Source organism: Acanthaster planci, linkage group LG03 (assembly GCF_054643075.1).
Source record: "Acanthaster planci isolate LZ-2023a linkage group LG03, COTS_SCS, whole genome shotgun sequence".
Classification (NCBI taxonomy): Eukaryota; Metazoa; Echinodermata; class Asteroidea; order Valvatida; family Acanthasteridae; genus Acanthaster; species Acanthaster planci.
In genome coordinates, this window is record NC_141779.1 from 25,262,369 (window position 1) to 25,284,598 (window position 22,230).

Below are 22,230 nucleotides of genomic sequence, written 5' to 3' on the forward strand. Positions count from 1 at the left end.
CTGGCGTTGAAATTCCTAGCATTTGTCATTACATGATCATTTCCTTCCATATTTCACCTTTTGGGTACTCCTTCCTGTAAGTCAGTCAGGAAGTGAAATAATCTTTTTCTTTCAGTCAAGTTATCGCTTAAAAATTGCATACCAGGTTCCTACTACTATCTACTACATTGGCACAAGAATAGACATGCCAGAATGCATTGTTCAGCACTGGAGCCACAATGGTGTATGTTTAGAGTAGGCATTGCAAGAAATGCCATCTCAGGCAAGCCTTGTCAAATGTTATCGAGACAAGCACAATATCTAATCAAGATTATTTGGAGTTAAGTTACGAAAGCTAATCTTCATACACTGTATGTATTTTCTGTTTAATGAATTTCTTTTTTGAGGTAAAAATCCTTGCCTTTCTGACAATAAAGCGAAGCGAGATATTCTGCATTAGCCACCCATCTTGCACATATTTGGCAGCCAGTTTACATGGCTCCTGGGCACCCACGTTCATGTTTGTGTACGTGTATACACTCTGCTGTACCCAGAAGTATTACTGTACCACATGTTGGTCGTTGTTCCTTCGCAAGCAAGATTTTCCTTAACTTTCATGTCAATCAGTCCTAACTTTATTTCTTTTGGTTAAAACAAGTTTTCAATGTTGAGTAAATGTGTTGGGTATACCCAATAGTTCAGTATAACAGTTGTGTTACCATATTACAAAGCCGGTACATTTGTAATACTCAGTGTTCACTGAGGCATGTTGTCTGTTATGTATAGCTGTTTTCTTGAGACTAGCACATGGGCTGTATTTGACCTATCAACACTTGTAAGCATAACCGACAATTCTGTCAGAAATTGATAGTTTTGATTTTCAGCCATGCTGATTGATCAGAATCAGATCCTGTCTGATTTACACCCAACTTAAGGTTCATACATTTATTTTCAACAATGCTGTTTGGCCATTTTCACTCCCCTTTGAGAAACTAATCCATATCTTGTCTTCGGCAAGAGCCCTGGGTGAACGAGGTCTCAAGTCACAGTCTTGGTCAAGTCTTGATTGGTCTGTTACCTGTTTGAGTTGGCTGGAGCTGCTTAATCCATGCTAGATTCCTTAGCTTATTTGCAAATGATGAATAAGAAGTCAGGAATGCAGACTTGTCAGACTCACATGACAGTTATGTTCATATCCTCTTTGTATAGCTGCAGTGTGTGGACAGAGGGGATGGGCCAGCTGTACACAGTTATATGGTAATGATATTAATATGTGGTCTACTGTGTCAGGTTGGTGTGGTGGTCCTTGTGAAGTGTAACTGGTTGGGTCATGTCCAAGTAATATTCAGCGGTGTAGCAAATAAAGGGTCAGTCGGCAAATGAAACTGTAATTAACATCTTGAATTATTGATGTTCATTAGCCACCAGTGTTTCCCCGAAAGCCATGCTACCTGAAGGTGTTCTATGCTTACAAAATATCTGGTGCTCAGGGTTTTATCAGGGATATCCCGAAAGATCTGCCTGTCCTCATCAGCCTACCGAGTCCTGATGTGCATAGGTGCCAGTCTGAGTCGCGGCAATCCTCACGCATCCTCTGTTCCCTTATACAAGGCTTACGTATGTACATGTACATGTATCTTTGTGCTGTCCATGAAGCAGATCAATGTAAAGAAGAAATGGGTAGCAGTTACACAAGTTGGCAATCGAGGTTGGAACTGTGCCTGAGGGTGTGCACAGGTCAAGCAGATAGCCTGGATGGGGCCTGTCCGTATTTGCATATGGGTGGAAAATTGCTTCTTTCACGCAGTTTATAGGGTGATGTAAGGCTTTTTTACAAAATTCCATGTTATCGCTGAGTCACCTCAAGAGTTTTATTATGATCATTCTTCAAATTTTGCTTGTTATTATATTGTTCATGTTTTTGCACCTGATACACTGCCCAGTCAAAGCTAGACAAGGGGATGAGTCCACCGTTCGATCTTTCTTTATAATTATAGACTTGTATGCCACGTTAAGTTCTCCCTGTACCTTTTGGTGGCACTTTCAAACCGTAGTGCAAACTTTGTTGAATTTTGCTAATTATTCCAAACCGGGCCACTCATCATCATATTGCTGTACCATTGTCATATGATTATTACAGTATCACCTTTTTGCTCACCCTGTCAGCCAACTGCAGCCTTGTCCTTAAAGTCAAAGCATTGCACATTTGTAAGGTTGCCAAAAAATGGAGTCTACTGAAGGAGCGGGGAGTTAAAACTGTAAACCGGTAGTTTGGGAGTAAGTTCTATTTTTCTTCTCTGTTTCACAATTTTGAAAAATGTCAATTTTCCAAGTGCGAATTCTTGTTCAACGCATGAAGTGGAGGAAGGGCGTTGCGCAAAGTTACGACTTACCAAGGTAGTATATGCCACTTGCTTTGCAGTAATCTCCTGTACAATTGGTCGGTTACATGGGACTGTGGCACTGTGCATGTAACAACCCCTTGCTATATACAATCTGTTGTTGATTGTGGAACAATTTACATTGTACACAGAAGCGGCACATAACATTTTGCGACTGTTTTCAGGTATTAAATCAATCATGCTATTAACTGACTCACCGAAAATGTGAAATGATGAATATAATTCATCTTTGTTAAAAATTTGCAAATTCAGAAACAGAGGATCAAGCAGTGGGTGACAACTTGGCAAAATCAACGCTCGCATAAAACAACTCAAAACACAACCTCCGTATTTCACTAATTATAAGCGTTACAGGTACTACTTAAGCGTCCAACGAATTACAAGTCCGCAAATAACCCCGTCACACGCCCCTAAAAGAAAATGCCTTCGCTACGCCGCTGGTGATATTCATATTTTAAGGCCTTTCACAGTCAGTTTCTTTGATACATTATAAATGAGTACTTACAGCTGTTGCTACAAACGTTACAGCCAACTGTCATGACCGTGTAGGATTAATATGAAATCCATTTGGTCTGTTCACCGTAGTTTGATCTTTGGAGGTTTATTTTTTCCTCAATCATTTCACCAAACAAAACATGGCTTTGAAAATCTAATGCTCTAACTCTTGTTGGATTGTTAACATTTGCTTCAAAATTGTCAATCACCCTTGCCTGCTTTCATTGGTAAGATGTGTCTGAAATTCCTCCATTTTCTGTTATCATTCGAGTTTTATTAACTATTTGGTCCAAACCACACCTACAAAGAGGCACTCGTTTGTACAAGTTTACCATATTATACGGATGTGTCAAGAAACTAATGAAGGTTTGTGCTAGAAATATTTCAACAAGGTCACCATAGCTGGGGTTAATCTCTAACAAACAAGTTCCAAGAAAGGTCATTACATAATCCTTCTTAGGTTTGTGATGTCAATCGCATTGTCCTTAGTAATGAGAATGGCAATATTCTGAGTGTTGTTTTGCCACACCCCTACGTCTTTCACAGTCTTACACCCTTCCAAGTACATGTAGATCCCTCTCACACAAGAGGGATCTACTTGGAAAATGACAACTGTGTGGTAAAACGTCATCAGGTGCATGTGCGCATACATGTATATGCAAAATGTTTTTACATGTACCTGTGCGTGTGTCTATCCAAATGTCTTCAAAATACGTTGCAGCTGATGCACGTCACAGAGATTTGACATCCAAAATGATTCACATGGTGTAGTCTGTAGGAAGTAAATGTAAGGTATTGTTTTATTCTTAGTTCACTCTTATTCCCGTGAAAGTTCCTTTTTTTGTGGAGTAGTGAAATTCTACATTCTAATTTTTTATTCGTGAAAATACAAATTACTTTCTAATGTTTCTGACATGTTTTTGGCAAATCAAAGAGACATATATATGTACATGAGTGGATCCTATCACAACACACCTGAGCACACTTCATGTCATTGATGTATTTGAGTCAAAAATAATGACAGAAAAGAACTCCTCCCCGGGTGCTTCTTGTTGACTTTGACAGCTCTGGGAGGCAAAAAACATTTAATGTCAGGTTACTAGTGTTATCATAAATGAGTTTGCAGTTTCATATGGGTGTATAAGTTTGCAGGCTTGATGTGGCCGCTTAATGCAATTTTAATTTACTAACAACCCTCAAAATCAAAACTGGAACATACATGGGTTTTGTTGTGAAGAACCCTGGACATAATAGTGAGATCCAATCAAATGTCTCCAATGAAATCTGCATGCATTCATGTATAGTTTATCTGTGCTCCATATTCTTTCATTGCAACCTTTTTAACAGTACATTCTGAACTCACAAATCTTGATCATTGTTACGGGCTGTCTTTATTTGATGAGATCCCCCTGTGGCTGTCAACATCCCATTAGGGTATTAAATGGGGTCAGTTAACTGTCATAACAGCCATTATCACCTGCTGAAACACAGACAGGATCCATTGTCTGACCTATGGTCTGACCTAGTTGGACTTTGTTTGTCAAGATCGAGAGGGTCATGACCTCAAGGGGGGTGTCACCAAGACAACTGCCTTTGTCTTCATGGATCTATGCCTAAGGGATAGGATTTGATTGGATGTTTATCCAAGAAAATGGATAAGCTATGCTGACCCTCACAAAGAGATTCTTTGGTTGAAAGTTAGTTTCAAACTTTGTTTTCACTCTCAATTTCTGATGTCTTTTATCAGAGGTTAGGAATTTCAGAGTTTAAGTTGACCATGGCATGTTCCGTAGGTGCTGATTGATAAGGTTTGTTGACTTTGTTGGCTTGATGCATGACAGACCCAAGATTTGATTGTTTCCATGCATAGGATAGGTCATGAACTTGCCAGGCCCCCATCCCTAAAGGGAAACATACCCAGATTAATTTTAAAGAGAAATGCTGTTGTCGGGGAGCATCAATTATGCATGTACATGTAGTACCCTCGATATTTAAACCACCATCTGCATAGTCACATGGCAGGAAAGGATTATTTTCACAGTTACGAAATGATACAGGGTTTATTTTGGGGGGGTGTTTTCAAGTTCCATGTTCTGACAACAACATGGTTACAATGTAAAAGAATATGTGAACCATCTAAAGACAAGGATATTGTCAGAGATAGTTCTTACATCTGTCACACATCAATCTACCGTGTCCAATTTCCTGCGTCATTATTATTGATGAGATAGTACCCACAGCCTTGGAATTCCAGTGACTTTGAAATTATTCCAACTCATTCCATTGTCACACAGGCTAAGACAAACTGTATATATCCCACTGGCAGAAGAGCAACAATATGAAATTCTGTTTCTGATGAAGAAATTTACAAGCAAGAGAATTCAAGGAATGCATTTCCATTTAGTTAATCCAGTTTTCTTTACAATTGAATGCCTCAAGACTAATAAAAAGAACGTAAAATCAGAGTCAAACTCTGTCAAAAGTAGTCAATTAAGAGCAGTGAAATTTTTACTCCCGTGTATGGCTTTCTCCAAAAATAATAGGGTGTTTATGTTGGGGATGACTTTGATTTGTTTCGTTTGTGTTTTTTAACTCTTGTTGGATGTTTTGTTTCTAGAATCCACAGTCCACACTTCACTAGTATGTTGACATCATCACTAGTACCAGATAAAAGCCAATTTCCATCAACCCAAACGTATTCCCTCTGTCTGTTCATTCCAGATTAAGTTTTCCTAAAGCTTGATGAAAAAATCACCTGTTGTAGATCAGTTTTTGCTTCACTTGAATTGCAGCAGGACATGTAAAATCCAGTCCAGTTCGAGCTGGCATTTAATGAATTTATTTTTGTTGTTAGGTATATTGAAAAGATTATTTTCTCAGTTTTAAAGAAAATATACAAATGATTTCAGGGTTACGTAAGATTCAGATTCAAAATACTTTTCATTGAGGAACCAAGTTGTTGGTTATTTTAAGTAGGTTTTAACTTTAAGGAAAATAATATGCCATATCTTTTCCCCTTTTTGGTTTGTCAAAGAAAGGATTCTCTATTTAAACTTTGTCTGGAAAGAAGCGTTAAGAATGTCTTGTCTGAAATTGAATACTTAAAGGCAGTGGACCAAGTTTGAATACCAATTTCGTGCACTGTTTCAAAAAGCTAGACATGCTTGGAAATAACTGCTTAAAAACGAAGTCTGTAACTTTATTGAATTCAAGTAACACATTGGAGAAAATAGACTATTTGAGTGTCTCCATTTTGTCTAACAAATCACCCACCCACACACTTCACATACAATGTATGTTCAGATGTGTTGTGAATCTGATACATTGACCGTAGAAAGGATGTACATGTACACGGGTGGTTGATTACACTGGCAACCTCTGAACCGTGAATGCCTAACACCCCCCCTTAACTTTGAGCTGCCTTGGAAGCAAGACGGAGCCAGGATGATTCAAGCTTTTGCACTCTGTCTAGAGACAGTCATTCTGTCAGCTGTTTGTCTAATTAAGCTTCTTGTATCCATCCTGTCTGGGAAGGTAATTTGGCCCTGTTCCCGCTGGCTTCACACTGTAAGGTAGGAAGACACAACATTGCGTTGGCTTTACTCTTGGCAGTAGATTGTATTTTAAGCCTGCAGTACTTGAATGCCCACATAAATGAATCATTGTATTCACAAGCAACCCATAAATTTCCCATTGAATTTTTAAATTCCAAACAGCTTGTTGCAAATTTTAAGACACACCTTCCTGGGAACATAACTATGTGGATGTAATGTGTAAAACCTGCCAACTTCATGGCTATTGTGGGACTTTATTTTTGAGAACTGTGTTATCCTTTTTATTTAAAAGATACAGAAGAGAAGGCATATGCTGTTCTCTTCATTTTAGAATATTTTTTCCCTGCCTTTCAGGAGAGTGTGCAGAAGAGTATACAACATGTAGGTTGATAGTGTGCCAATCAAGGCACGCTTAAAAACAGCTTCTAAAGAGAAAATCCTGAGAGCATGGTTCATTGCGTGCACCCATTTATATTTCCCTATGTATTGGAAGATCAAGTGCTTCCCTAGAGCACATATGATGTAATGATAACAGTGGACACAGCAGGACTTGTCTGTGCAACTGTGGAAGGTATCCAGCTACCAGAGTTTCTGCCATGCGCCACATAATTCATCTTCAGAGGGATATCTTGTTCTTCTCTCTAACTCAGGGCACAGAGGGGGGAGTATTGGCATGCTGGGAATAGGGTCAGCAGTGGAATTGAAGTGAATTCATAGTGCCAGGCACATGTATAAACAACCATGATCTTGCCATGAAGATTTGAAATCTATCAGTGAATGGAGAATGCAGGTAGTTTGATTACCAATGTATTTTTATAAGTAGGTATTTTATTAAGCTGTGGAGCTGGTAGCCTACACAAGAAGCTGATATTGCTGATAAATTTCACCCAGAAGTCTTTATTTCTTTACATATCAGATTGGTAATGATATTTTTATGCATAAAAGGCAGTACAAAAATTCCTCAAGCAAAAAATTGAGTAATTGGTACTTGGAAGTCAACATTTTCATGAAAGAAATTTGCCCATTTCACAGTGCCTTGGCTAAATCTCTTTTTCTTTTAGATCTTTAGTTGTAAGCATCGGTAGGTTTCTTTGACTTACATGTATGTTAGAATTTGGAAAAATTATTTGTGGCAAATTCAGTGGTGTAGCTAGAACCGTTTAGTGCTGGGTAAATTTTTGGATTGGGAAGTGTAGCAAGCGCAGTGAGCCGAGCTCTCGTGGCTCATAGCTGGACTGGATTTGCAACCTCTATTGATACTGCCGTTCGGCTGGTCTTGAGCCAAGACTACTAACAAGTGCATGCTGCCGTGGGGGAGGCTACATTATATCCCATTATTTCACATCCGGATCTCCTAACAATACTTGCTTGACGTTCTCAACACGTAATATTTCAGTTCATTTTTGGAAAATTCGTGCTGGGCGGCACAGCCAATTTGAACTCCAGAGCTGGGCGGAAATTTGCAGTATTACATGGTGGCCGCCCGGTGCCGCCCACCATGGCTAGAACACTGGGCAGCTTTGCAATACACTTCTCCATGCTTCAGGGAATATTTTTCCAGGCTGGCAAGGTCAAATATACCAATTATTTGAACGTTCAGTTTGTTTTCCAAAGAAGTTCTTTGTCATGTAAACTTGCTCTCACATGAAGTGAGATTTGAGAACACATGTCCTCTGTCCTCTCTCCACACTCCACACAGTGGGCACATACATGTACAATGTAATTGCTATGCAGATGATGATTTCATAGGAAATGTTATCACATTACTGATACACAGATCAACAGTGGTACCATAGTTCCTGACAAAGCTGAGGAGAAACAACAGTTTTCCCTATTGCATGTCTCCTACACAGGATACTCCTCAGTTGCTGTATTCAGCTGCACAAAGAAATTGACTTGGAAATCTAGATACATGTAGCTAGGTAATGATTACTGCATGTCGCTTTATCATGTGAGCTACATGTACTTGTATCTTGCTGACTGATGGTGTTTAGTATTACAGTGTTGCAGAGGTCATGGGTGTAATTTTCACTCCACTGCTGTTTATTTTATCACTCCTCTTATTATTGATTTCACAAGAACAAGAACGTGGTCAGTTTTGCAATGTACAAGTTGTACTCATTGATTGGATTGCACTTTGTGCATGTATGTCCTTGAAGCCTGTTTGTCGGGGTTGTTGTTAATTTTAATTGGGTAAAGTTGCCAGGTTCAAAATATAAGACTGCTCAGGAGTTGGCATTCTAGACTCTCTGATCTTTGCTTAGGTTCTCTCCCTGGTTGCTTTATTTGCTTATTTGAAAAGTACTCTTTAAAAAACCCACTTCTGCCTTGTATATCCCAGATTTGAAGTGCGGTTATTGTGATACCTACCCCTAAAAATTTACATCAGCAATAATATTTGTTAATGAGATGTGTTTGTGGACAAACACAGAGCTGTTTGGGGAACCTTTTGTTTGTCATGATTGCATATCTGCAAGTTTCAATCCGCTGGGACATGTACTAATGGAGATATAGGGCTTTATAGAATGCACTTTTAATGTCACGTGACTCTGATGAGGTCATCAACCCACGAGGTCCAGTTTCGTCTATCACAAACCCAGTTACAGATATCTACAAAGTTTCAACCGGCTGAGACATGTACTTCAAGAGATATAGAGCTTTCAATGACGCATATTTAATGTCACGTGACTTGTCATCTGATGAGGTCATCAACCCACGAGGTCCAGTTTTGTCTATCACACACCCCCTAACAGATATCTGCAAAGTTTCAACCGGGTCGGACATGTACTTCAAGAGATATAGAGATTGAAATGATGCATATTTAATGTCACATGACTTGTCATCTGATGACGTCATTATCCCATGAGGTCAATTTTCGTCTATCACACATCTACAATACATCTAGATAGACATATCTTTAAAGTTTCAACCTGATCAGACATGTATTTCAGGAGATATAGCACCTCAAAGAATGCAATACATGTACATGTATTAATGTCACGTGAATTGTAACCTGATGATCATGAGATCATCACGAGCTCAGTGTTTGTCTGTAACATTTCTCTTTTCTAATTATCTGCGAAATTTCATCCCGATGGAATATGTGCATTTGTTATTCAGGAGATACGTGTATAGGGCTGCTGACAACGGACTTCACAAACTTGTTATTAGACTTTCAGTTCAGTTTCATTTGTATGTGATTGCGAGACCAAAAATCAACATTCTTCAATATCTTTTTAGAATAAGATGACCTTGATTGGGATCTTAGAGACAAACAAAATGTTTCCCTTGCCTACTTTAAAGAAAAATGGGCAACTAACAATGAATAGTTATTTCAAATGCTAATGCTTAATTCAATTCACTGCATACTTTCTTGCCTCATCCCTGGCGAAAATATGATCGAACGTAGGGAAATTATCAGTCACGTAATACAAAACGTGGAATACCATCAAGTGAGGGTGCACTGCAGTTTTCTCGTAAGGGGTTTGATTGCCGGGAGGATTCTCTGCAATACAGTGTACGGCTTTGTAACCGTGACCATGTAAAATCATCTTAACACCAGAGGATATGGAACTGTTAGGGCCATCGGTATACACAAACTAAGAGACGTCGATTTCAAAGACAGGAAGAAATATAATGCAAACATCAATTTCGGACAATTCTTTCAAAAGTACATCTTATTTCCTATCGACAGTAAGTGGACAAATGATTACTTTTAACAACTGTATCTGCAAGTGCACAGCAGCACAAACTCAGATTGTGGAATTTAAGCATATGTTTAGAAATGCACGTACACTCAAAATATTGAATACTGAAAGCGGTCTGAAGTTAAGTTGAGTTAAAGAATGTTAGAGTGTCCTTACTTTTTATAAAAGAAAAGACAAAAACTGCATTAAGGCATTTCACTATTGTGTATTATATAAATACGTTTTTTATGCTCTAGAAACATGGGAGTACTTTTAAAATATCAGCAACTTGTGACCGTTGAAACTTTGCATAATGCTCCGAAACCTGTGTCCACATTTTCTGCAAAATTAAATAATAAATCTAATTATGATGTCAAACTAACGTCATTCCTCTATGGCCATCTATGCTGTATAGTCTTTGGTTGGACCAAGTTTCATTTTGTGGAGTGGCCAAAGTGCATGCCATTCTGGCTGTTGGAAAACGTGTACAAAACAAATGGGCAAACATTCAATATTCAAAATTCTGTAATAAATCAGGTGATGATGTCATGATGACGTCATGATTCGGCATACGTCCTTGGGTGGTAGTGTAACAATGTGCCAGGTTTGAAGTAAATTGGCCCAAAGTAAGGACCAAAAGTGGTGTGTAGAATAACCCCATGTTATGTCAGTAGCAAAAAATTTGAAAAGAAGAAAAAAAACCAGGAGGTTCTGTGTCTGTTTGCAACAGAGCATTGGGCTTTTTCGTAGAATTTTTACTTCCAAGGCTTCTAATGCAAAACAGTTTTGTAATTAGTATATTGCATCAGTGAGATATGGCCAAAAGTATTCGAAAAAGCTAAAACATACATATTGATTGCTTGAGGAGGTCATGATGACTTCATCACAAATTTCATCTAGAACACATCCCGGTCTAATAACATACCAAGTTTCAAACCAATCGGACCTCGTTCTGTAGATATAGGGCTCTGAAATAATGGACTTTGTGATGACGTCACATGACCCACGATGATGTCATCATGACATCACGTTCATGGAATAATGACTATACCTATGCCAACTTTGCAACAAAGATTAATGGCAAAAGTGCTGCACAGAAAAACGTGTGCAAAGTCTTTGCGCTTTTGGCCCCAAAAGAAGAACTCCCCCCAAAAAATCCTGACGAACAGAGAGGCTTTTTCAAAAATCAAAAAAAAAAAGAAAAGAAACAACCTTAAGAAAAACAATAGCTGTTTCGGCCGGAGACCGAAACAGCTAACCAAGCTCTTAGCTGCTTTCAGGTTCTAAAATTGTGGTAGGTACATGTAGATGTGGGTTGTCTTTGCATTTCTTTAGGATACAGTTTTTTACCGTGCCTTAAAAATGGAATCAACATGTTATTCCTCCCCCGTCCACAGTTTGTTTACAGCACAGAATAGTATATCAGGTCTTTGCCAGGTCCCTCTAGTGCTAGTCAGAACTGATCCACAGGCCACACAAAAATACAATGTGACATCATCAGTTGCCAGGGCGACCATCCCGTTTCTAATTGGCCTCAGGAGTAATAACGGTCTGTGGCTCACATGTGTTAGCATGTGTTATTCACCTTGATGTTTGCATGCATTAAGTTGATGAAAGATCATCGTTGGGGGAAGAACGGATAGAGACACAACAAAATAAGGTGAGCTACAAGGTAGGAAATGGGTTGTGGAATTCAGAGGGAAGTGATATCCTGGATTTCCAAATGTTGTTGTGTTTCATGTTTGTCATTGCTGCAGTTGTTACTTTACTGCACAGACAAGCCAACAATGTGCTCACCAAATCCCAGTTTGGTGTGTTTGTCTGTTTCACAGACTATTGTTTGGTGGATATGTAGGAAATAAGAATTTTTCAGAGATTCTTGGATTTTCCACTGAGCTGTGCTGTACCGGTATTTTAGGGTAAATTATAACCTTGCTCTCCTAGTTGCACGTACAGTTGATGGGGACTATTTAAATATGCACATGTAGGTGATGTCAACTTACTTGACTGGTTATCAGATGGATCCCATGATAAGTTTGTTTTCAGAGCGAGGTACTGTAATTAGTCAAGGTGCTAGATGGCTCAGTGCACCTAGCATTGTCATGAATTGTATGGTTAGGTTAGTGCATCCAAGCCTATCTAGAGCAAAGTCTAGGTCTTGCCAGTTGTAAGTATGCTGTTTCCCGCAGACAGCAGATGTTCACCCATACCGGTACATGTAGCTCTGGAAGACTGTTTTGGATATGGTCTCCTGTCTGTGTGATGTCCCACAATGCAATTGGATAATCTGTTTCTGATGGCACTATTCTTAATCTCCAGTTTCTGTTACTGCCTGACAGACATCGCATTGCTCACATACTTAAGCCTCTCATCAGCCTCAATATACTTTTCAACCATATCTCCTATACCTATACAGCTCAGAGATTTTTTTTTCATCATGTGACATTGAGAGGGTTGTATTTGAAATCAAGAGATCAAATTGAACTGACAAGCTGAAAGCAAAACCCCTGATCATCAACATTGACTCACTAATTGCAGTATTAATTACCAAGCTGAGTTAAAGATTACAATGAATACCTCCCAATGGGATAGGCTGTCTGCAGGCTCTCATCCCATGACTAGCTAAACCAAGAACAAGAATAACAGTTGTTAAAGTGCCGTGTAAAGTCTGTTGGGTGATGCATGTTCTCAAGTGAAACAGTTTATTTGATTGTGTGATTTTTAACTAGCGGAAATATGAGTTAAAGTTTCTTTTCAATTCCTTTTATGTAGTTCAAAGATGAGAATTTCTTGATGATTAGTAGCAGTAAGGTGATTAATAACTGTTTTTTAATATATTTAATTAATTGAAACTAATTAAAATTAGCACTTTGAGCATAGGTTCAAACTGATTAGATTTCTGTCAGTTACAGATGTTCATCTAATTAATTGCGAGAGTGATTTTTGTACATTGGGTTTCCTATCAGTAGATGTCATGTACTTGTAGACTGCAAATGGTAATGACCATAAGAACTTGGAGCAGGTTCAATTCTGCCTGATGATAATGTTCACTTGACAAGTTGTTGTATCCCAACACTTATGAAGACACTCGAATTCACCTATCACTCATGGTCCTCAATCTCCAACCATCTCTTCACCCGCCGTCCTTGCATTCTCAACTTGACCTCACATCATCGTTCTGCCACTGCAAAGTTAGCACAGTTTTTAAACCTGTGATTATGAACTAATTTATTTTCCAGACATCAGCAGAACCCAGCTATGTAAAGGTCACCTAGGATAAGTCTGTTTACACTTGTGTAACATGCAAAGTGATTTGAAACATGTAACAAAACCACTTTGGCTGCACTTCACGATTCATTTGCATATTTTTGAGTTCCCCTATCAATAAATGTATGATGAAAATTGATGGCCTTATTTCTATATTAACCTGTCATGGTATTTGTGTATCTTACCTGCACACATAATCAAGATGGGTGATGCAATTCACATTTTGAAAGAATCTGCTGTATGAAATCATTTGCATATAATACCCCTCCCATAGCAACAAATTGGTGATGAAGCCAATGAGGAAGACCCTCTGAAAGAGGACCCACCCCTAGCTGCTGGAGAAGATTTGTTGGAAGACGTGAGTGGACCCAGCCGTCACCTACATGTACATATGCACATTTTTCTTCACCATTTTGACACCCATGCTTGGTTTAGACCCTGTCTCCCTAAGCACCCTGTGCCTTGCTATGTGCTGCATGCCTATACCTGTTCACATATCCCCTGTCTAGATCTTGTCCTTTAGAGGTAGCACTGAGGGCATTTATTTTACTCTCTAAAATTTTTGAATTGGTGGATTTCTGGGTCTTTGAAATCTTAAAGGAAAATTTGCAAAAGGCAGTTTGTTTGTCTATTGGTTGGAAAATTGTGGCAGTTTTAGTGAAAATAGTTTTCCTTTAACAAAATTTTAAAAGGAAATATTCAACAAAGTGATGCTCGAACAAAAGTGGCTTTTGTGAGAAAGTTCTTTGCAACAGTGACAATGAAATTCATAGTTGGGAATAATTGATCATGAATGCAAATTGTTTACTGTCGCTTGTAAACCCATTTGTGTATAAGTTGATATGATCACCAATGATTGATCATCAAGCCGTTGGCATCTGTTTTCCATTTTGCTGCATGACAGCAGTAATTGTATTTTCATGTCATTTCTTGCCCTGGATATTTCACAGCGCATATTGTGTTTGGATGTGACTGAGATATTCACTGTTCTTCATAGAAACATTCCCTCTTTACATGAAAAATACCAGCCACTCATTATCCAAATAGCATTTTAAAGAGACCTGCCTTTTATTTTCCAGAAAATATGCAATTGAAAGAGGATTGAATTCCTTAAATCATTTGATTGTCATCCTTGCTGGTAGATCATCTTTGGTTAAAAAGAGTCCATGTGATGGCAAAATGCCAAAGTTGAGTTGTCTGATCTCTTCCAGTTCCATGTCGGTATACCTGTACAGCAGTTGCATGTTACCTGACTATGCGTGATCTAATACCCAGACACCCACTTGTGGTTTGATACTGTACACGTACACTGCAAATCATGTGAATTTCTCATGTGCTTGACACTATTGTATTGAGTATTGCTGGAATCATTTTGAAAGAGTTGTTCCTTTTGCACTGCGACATGCTGAAAAAACATACTTAATTTTGCATGCGTTATGTTTGCATCATTACAATGTACTTATCAACCTGCAAGCCTGTTCCAACTGCATAAGTTCCCACCCAGGTACCAAGAGTCATCAACACTGCTTTGCCTCAATTCCTCACTTTTCTTCCTCTTTCTCTCTCTCTCTCTCTTCAGGAGCGTGTGTCAGCAGTGAGCCAAGAGGATCTCCTGGCACCCCGCCCATCCGCAACCACAGTTCCCCCTGAATCGCCAGTCGATGACGAAGACAATCTGGAGCCGATTGAGGCAGTACCGTTACCTCCACCCATGGAGCTGCAGAATCACTCCACCCTGATCACTCGTACTGCCTCCTCAGAAAAGGAGGAAGGACAGGAGGTAAATGCAAGTCATCTGTGTTGTCATTCTTACCCCTGATCAGTAGGCCATGGAATATTCAGGTATTGCAAAGCATTCTTATCATAACCCTGATTAGCAGACCAAGGGATTATTCCTGAAGTAGACTCTACCTTCTCAGGCAAGACCAAATCTGGAATCAAATTTCGGAGTGACCTAAATAGTAATGTTTCTTATGTAACCATTTATTGCCTTCCTCAGGTTCAAGGCTGATTTTTTGCTTTTTACCAACTCTGAGAAGTGAAATAGTCCCATTTAAACAAAAGTTTGCCCGGGAAGGGGAGGGGGTTGCCTGTTGCTCCCTCCCCTGTGATCTGTTGTTGTTCCCAGGAAACATGTTCATGATCTCAGAGCCATTGCATACTACACAGACACCAACATTACCCTTCCTTCCTACTGAACAGAAGCAATAATTGCAACATTGGTATGTCTTCCTCAAAGACATAATGCCTCAAATTCTTGGCGATATATTCACAAGAAGGAACTGATGGAAAGGTTGTATAATGAGTCATTCTGTTGGTACAATTACTTACTGTGAACTTTTACTTGGAGATGTTTCCTAATTTCACAGACAGTGGTACCAGTAGTTTATTGTTATGAATTGGTGAAACAAAATATGTTTCCATTATCAGTCACATTCAGTAATTGTGTGACAGGTACAGCATCCAGATGTGCCGTACCTGCTGCTGTAATTGTTATTTAAGTGAAAGTATTTCAGATTCAATTGACGAATCTCAGGTTTGAAGCACAAATGAGGGTACCTAAAAGCGGTGGCTTAATGCAAGAAAGTGCATCAGCTTTTGTTCTTAAAAGTTGTCAACACAAGCAGTTTTGTGGCACAGGACAGGTCTCACGTCACTCGACAGTTATTATGTCACAGATAAGTTCTTGTGTACAATACCTGACATAGTGCTGTCATTTTTGAGTGGACACCGATGACACCCTCATACACATTGACTGTTCGCACTCAATTAACTAAATCAAAACTTATCTAAGTCTCGTACCTCATCTCTTTATCACCTCCTCTTGCATCCGTCACCCATACCTTAGTCACTTCTGTCCCTTGGCCCCACACCTGATGTGGCTGGCTCAGGACCGGACCCAATCTCCGAAATTGAGCAAATGGTTGGCCAGAAAAGGGTATGTGTTGTTGGTTGTGAGAATCATCTTTTTTTTTCTGGAAAAAATTAATAAGAAATTTTGTTTTCCGTGTGAATTGTAGATGTATATAGATTTTGTGCCTCTGCTTTATTTGGTTTTCATTGTCAAAAAACTTGTAATTTTTTTAAAATTAAAACAATTATTTTACTGCAAGCTATTTGTGTGGTTGCTGAGTGCTTTAAGTAATTTCAGTGCTAATTTTGCTAAAATGTTTATAGTGTGTTGCTGGTGAGGTCAGCTTTTCTTTTGAGCATCATATTTGTATGGTCAGTTGTGTCTTTCCTTTGGTGTTATTTTAAGCAAAGAGAGTGATTTGTCGAATCAGATGGTACTCCCCTTATGACAGTTGATGTGCTGTATTTCCTTCAAATGTTATTCTGAGTCAACTCTACCCAGGCTAACACTTTTCAAATTTCTAATGTCCAGAAAAATGTTCCTTCCCCACCAGCCAACCCCTAGTTTTCAAAACAATGAACACCCTCTGTGAAAAACTTTCTTGTTAAAATTCTCAGAGCCCTAAATCCAAAAATTGTTGCTGTTGGTTTGTGGGGTATTAGTCATTGCTTGGTGGAAATTCCTGGTTTTGTTGTATGTAGGCAAGTGTGGTTCCAAAAGTTTTTGTGAGAGAATCACTGCTTTTTGTCCTTTGAAATTGTCAAAGTGATATGTGTTGCCCCAGGGTGATATCACATGAGTATAGACACAGGGACAGAGTTGTATTTCACTACCAAGGGAATGGTCAATTTCTGAATGAAGCAATTGAATCAAGGGATTAATCAGTAATAATCAGCCTGGATTATCTTCAGAGAGTGGCATGCACCTCCATCGCTCACTTCCCCCCACTCAGGTTTCCTTCTGTCATAAGAATTCTCTCTCCAAGTCCTCTCTTTTTTCTGACTCATTCTGTTCAGTTCTCATTCAGTTACTGTCTGAGTCTCTGAGAGGTTTTTTCATTCCGAAAGGGGAGTTCTGGGCGTGTCAAGTGAACTTTTGGCTTGGAGCAAAAACGGATTATTACATTGCATCTGATGTGCATAAAGTGAATTTGGCACAGAAATGTCACTGGCTAATATAAGTGACATTCTCGTCTGCAGTCTCACAAATTCATCAAGCTGAAAAATAAGCCCTGTCTATTTATTAAATTATTGAAAGGTGCGACATAGCTTTGCCCGAAGGTAGTCTTTTTTTTACACATTTTGTTGCATATTTCATGTTGAAGTTATATGCACTCTTGATTTATTAAACACTCCTGCAGATCAGAGTTTCTCAGAAAAACACAAGGTATTTGAGACATAATTTTGGTGGGGAAAACCTGTTTTTTAACGCTCGCTAAGAGTTTTTGTCATGAAAGTGTTCTAGATGTTGCTTTTCAGTAATACTTACTATTTACTCTTGAAATCTTATAACTGTGCCAATTCTTTGTCTTAAGGAGGATGGGGAAGGTGTCAATCCCTCAAAGGATTTTGCCAACACCAATGGTGACGCATCTGAGGCAGACAAAGAAGGTCAATCAGGCCAAGCTGAGGAGGATGAGGTAGCCAAAGGAGACATCAGTCTGGGTGATCTAGAGCAGACAACATCACCTACATCTGATGACGAAGGGGAGACAGGCGATACAGAGGCACAGCAGGAAGAGGCCAAGAAAGAAGCAGCTCTTCAGAAGAGATCGTAAGTGGTGACAAACAGATGTCGTGGAACATGCTGAGTGCTCAGAAATGCCCAGGAAAGAGGGGTTACCAAGGTAGCGGTGTTGTTGTGAATGCCTGGTTCTCAGCAGATATTGTGGAAGCAAGCAGGAGCATTTAGTTTCAAGTTCCACCTTGATACCCCACTACCCAACTCCAGGTTATCCCTAATGATTTGGCTTGTCTTCCTTTCTTTTTTGACAGATACATTATGGCTGAAATACAGGAGACAGAGAAGGATTATGTGAAAGACCTGGGCAAAATTGTAGAGGTAAGATGGTAGCAAATAATAGATTCATTAAAGACCTGTAAAGAATGGTAATGCCCATGTGACCATCTTGGAGATATCTATATGTGATCACAGAGATATAGCATGAGTAGACCTTATGCACACTAGAACACCTCCAAGATGGTTGCTTTGTGCAAACGGTACGTAAGAATATGTAATTAAATAAGATTCCTTCGAAATTCCGAGATAATCAACACAAAATCCAGGGTAAATATGTTACTCTTGCCACAAACAATGGATATTGTTTCCAGATTCCATGATTTGTAATATTAGATTTCATCTAGAATTTCAAAGCTGAACATCCTGCACTTATACACTACGATAACAGGTGGCAAAGTGTAGCGCAGTCCTATGAGAGGACATGCACGTAATATACCGGTATTTGCATGGAATGGCACCTTTACATGTATTCATACAAAGATGTGTCTGAGCATAATATACATGTACATTCTTTTTAACCACTTTGCGCCGGGCCCATTTATCCATGTTGATTCTGCTGGGCCAAGTAATTTTTTATTTTTTCTGTTTTCAAAATTCTTTAAAAATTTCATTTACTGGACATTTACACCCACACGAATGACTCTCTGGTTGCTACTCTAATCTGACAGACAACATTTATTGAAGCCCGAGTATTGCAGCCAGGCCTGCCGCCTTGTAAAAAAGCCCAGATTGTGCAGTGTTGTGTAAGTTTCTTTTGTTCCCAAAACCGGCACAGTGCACTGCTGGCATATTTTCAATATGGGCCAGATTAGCGTACAGCGGTATTGTATCACGGAGCACTGGAGCACTTTTGTACCTGGTGGTAATCCGCTCATTCTGAACGCCACAAACAGTGGTATAATCTTTCAAAACAATGACGGATTTCCTCCGCTATTTGACAACTGAAAAAATGTTGGCAATTCCAGCAGCTCAGTCTTTTGTTCCAAGTACGGTCTTTTGTTAGAAGGCCCAGCTCTTTTCTCCGGTTTTGGGCTCCCCAGCTTCGTATGTAAAGCCTATGTTCCTGAAACTGTGTACCCCGGCACAAAGTGGTTAACCATGAAAATAGAATGTTATGTTAGGATTTATTTTTATGTCATGTGAAATTAGCCATTTCTGCTGCTCTCTACTGTCCAAGACAGTTTTCTGTGAATCTGGAGTTTTTGTTCTCTTTCTTACAGGAATACATTGTGTTCCTCAAAGATGAGAATTGTCAGAAACCAGAAGGTCTTGAAGAAGGCAAGATAAAGATAGTTTTTGGTAACATCCATCAAATATATGACTGGCATAAAGAGTAAGTGTATAATGGACAACCGGAACGTCAGTTGTGGGTCAAGTGTCATGGGTCATGGCATCAGGAAGAATAAATTAGGTTCATATGTCATGGGTTATGACAAAGACACATAAAGAGAGGCATTTTGTCAGAAACATGTTTCTCATTTCGACTGTAGGTACATGTACATGCATGTTTGTTGAGGGAGAGATGGAGAAAGTCAACATAACATGTACTTGTTGAAACAAAATAGCATCATGTAATGCAGGAGTCCTGTCAATAATTGAAGTCACCATCAGCAACATTGTTTTTGTTTTCATCCACAGAACTTTTTCTGCAGAGATTGCCAAGTGTTTTGAAAATCCTGGACTCCTTGGAGGCCTCTTTAAGAAATACGTGAGGAGAACTTTGCAGTTACTCAATTTATCTGGATAAATTTTAATAGCATTGTTGCAGTCTTCAGACATGCAATTTTTCCTGTGATCGGCTGATTTTGTCCTTTTTTCACTTCCATTGTATGCTACTGCAACTGTCCAAAGTTATGTGACATTTGGAATTCCGGCGTTTTCTTACTTCCCAGTTGAATGCCAGAGTTTGTTCTTCTGTTTTATACATAGAGTTCAACCAGTCACAGCCCTGGATTGAGTATCATAGATCTGACACTTTCAATTCGTCATGATGTTTCTGAACTGATTTTTGTGTCTGTGTTTTTTTGTTTCAGGAGAGGAGGTTACAGATGTACGTGGTTTATTGCCAGAACAAGCCCAAATCAGAATTCATTGTCTCAGAGTATGAATCATTCTTCGATGTAAGTATCTCTGAAGTATAATATTACCCAAATTTCCCTGTCAAAATGAGTTTATATGTGAAAAATAGATTGAGTTGGTTGATGATGGTTGAAATTTTTGTCATTTGAGACATGGTGGTTGGTTTATTTTCATACATCACAATTAGAATGAAGAGAGAATGTTATAACAGAGTGAAATAAGAGATGATAATTTATGTATTGTTTCTTGGATCTGAAATTGGCTTAAGTTTTTAACTAACTGAATTTATGTCCTTTTTTTTGCATCGGTATTGCAGGAAGTACGAGTCAAACTAGGTCACAAGTTAGCCCTGGCTGATCTCCTAATTAAGCCAGTCCAACGAATCATGAAATATCAGCTGCTTCTGAAGGTGAGTTGGACAATTTTCACACTTTTCCTGGATCATAGGAAAATGTCTGTGAATCTTAAGAAGTCTCTTCTACTTGATCCCAAGCAGCAGTTTCAAGGCAAACTGGTGGTTATCGGTGCATGGTAAAATGGCATTTATCATGTAGCTACATGGGAATGAATATCACCAACAGTCATCTCCCTCCCCCCCCCTCCCCGTTGCTCCATGCCCCACTCCCAATTTCCATGTAACATTTGCTGCAGTAACCACTGTCTTATGACCTTCACTGAGGACAAACTAGACGTCATGAAAGTTTGTTTATTCTTGCAGGATTTCCTGAAACAGACAAAGAAGGCTGGGTTAGACACAGAAACACTGGAGGTAAGACATCAAATACCTGTCATGTTAATGCTCTTCCCTTTCTGATAACGGGTCATTATATTCTCAGAGCAAGCAGTATTAAGAGCAATTAATTAACTACCACATGTTTTCTGTCTACCAGGCGGCAGTTCAGATAATGTGTGTTGTCCCTAAGAGAGCCAACGACATGATGGCCATCAGCAGACTACAAGGCTTTGACGTAAGTCCCCATCATCTCCCTCGTAGTCACTCTTTTTGAGAACTTGGCAATGTATATGCCTTTTGTACATCCTCTGCATGTTTTTATACCAGCAGCACATAGAATAAAGGTTTCTTTTTGAAAACACCGAAGCACCAATTAAATCAAAACTGATTCCAAATCCTTAAGGCCTTCAGGTTTATGAAGTTCTTCCCTAATATTCCTCTTTCAATCCTGCCCTTGGCCTTTCATTTTTTACTGAACTATTGCAATACTGCTATCTGTCATACCAAGCCAGAGTGGATGACAAAAGCACATAGTGCCCCAGTGCAAACTAATTGCTTCCCAAGCCCAAATTGATCTTTTCAGGCTATGGCAATGGCTATTGCTTATTGCAACCCCACTGTTATCAGAGCCTTAGACCAAAACACCAGCTAATGGCTGTTGACACTGTTTGAATCTGTTCACAGGGGAAGATCACTGCCCAAGGGAAGCTTCTACGTCAAGGCACTCTCAGCATCACCGAGAACCTCAGCAACATGAAGTTCAAGGAGCGGAGGGTCTTCATGTTTGAGCAGATCATTATCTTCAGCGAGCCACTGGAGAAGAAAAAAGGGAGCTTCAACAATCCGGGTTACATCTTCAAGAAGAGCATGAAGGTATTTCCCATAGGTATAGGGGCTGAGACTTGATGCTGGAGTTACATCTTCAAGAAGAGCATGAAGGTATTTCCCATAGGTATAGGGGCTGAGACTTGATGCTGGAGATACATCTTCAAGAAGAGCATGAAGGTATTTCCCATAGGTATAGGGGCTGAGACTTGATACTGGAGTTACATCTTCAAGAAGAGCATGAAGGTATTTCCCATAGGTATAGGGGCTGAGACTTGATGCGGGAGATACATCTTCAAGAAGAGCATGAAGGTATTTCCCATAGGTGTAGGGGCTG

The 22,230-nt window shown here is 39.3% G+C and overlaps 1 protein-coding gene and 1 long non-coding RNA gene across 9 annotated transcripts in view; one reads left to right on the forward strand and one right to left on the reverse strand.

Moving 5' to 3' along the window:
- LOC147799757 (uncharacterized) overlaps window positions 1–22,230 on the reverse strand; it is a 108,079-nt gene that overhangs the window by 58,762 nt on the left and 27,087 nt on the right. The gene's annotated exons all lie outside the window — the stretch shown is intronic.
- LOC110981066 (triple functional domain protein-like) overlaps window positions 1–22,230 on the forward strand; it is an 85,096-nt gene that overhangs the window by 38,295 nt on the left and 24,571 nt on the right. For 4 of the 7 annotated variants that reach the window (XM_087134256.1, XM_087134259.1, XM_087134255.1 and 1 more), the window contains exons 4-15: window positions 13,658–13,768; window positions 14,963–15,163; window positions 16,232–16,321; window positions 17,772–18,010; window positions 18,232–18,298; window positions 19,477–19,589; window positions 19,895–19,964; window positions 20,290–20,376; window positions 20,652–20,744; window positions 21,054–21,104; window positions 21,226–21,303; window positions 21,753–21,941. In XM_087134256.1, coding sequence (XP_086990382.1) covers window positions 13,658–13,768; window positions 14,963–15,163; window positions 16,232–16,321; window positions 17,772–18,010; window positions 18,232–18,298; window positions 19,477–19,589; window positions 19,895–19,964; window positions 20,290–20,376; window positions 20,652–20,744; window positions 21,054–21,104; window positions 21,226–21,303; window positions 21,753–21,941 — 1,389 coding nt within the window. The remainder of the gene's footprint in view (window positions 1–13,657; window positions 13,769–14,962; window positions 15,164–16,231; window positions 16,322–17,771; window positions 18,011–18,231; window positions 18,299–19,476; window positions 19,590–19,894; window positions 19,965–20,289; window positions 20,377–20,651; window positions 20,745–21,053; window positions 21,105–21,225; window positions 21,304–21,752; window positions 21,942–22,230) is intronic. The other 3 variants (XM_087134258.1, XM_087134261.1, XM_087134260.1) reach the window with 3 other exon arrangements.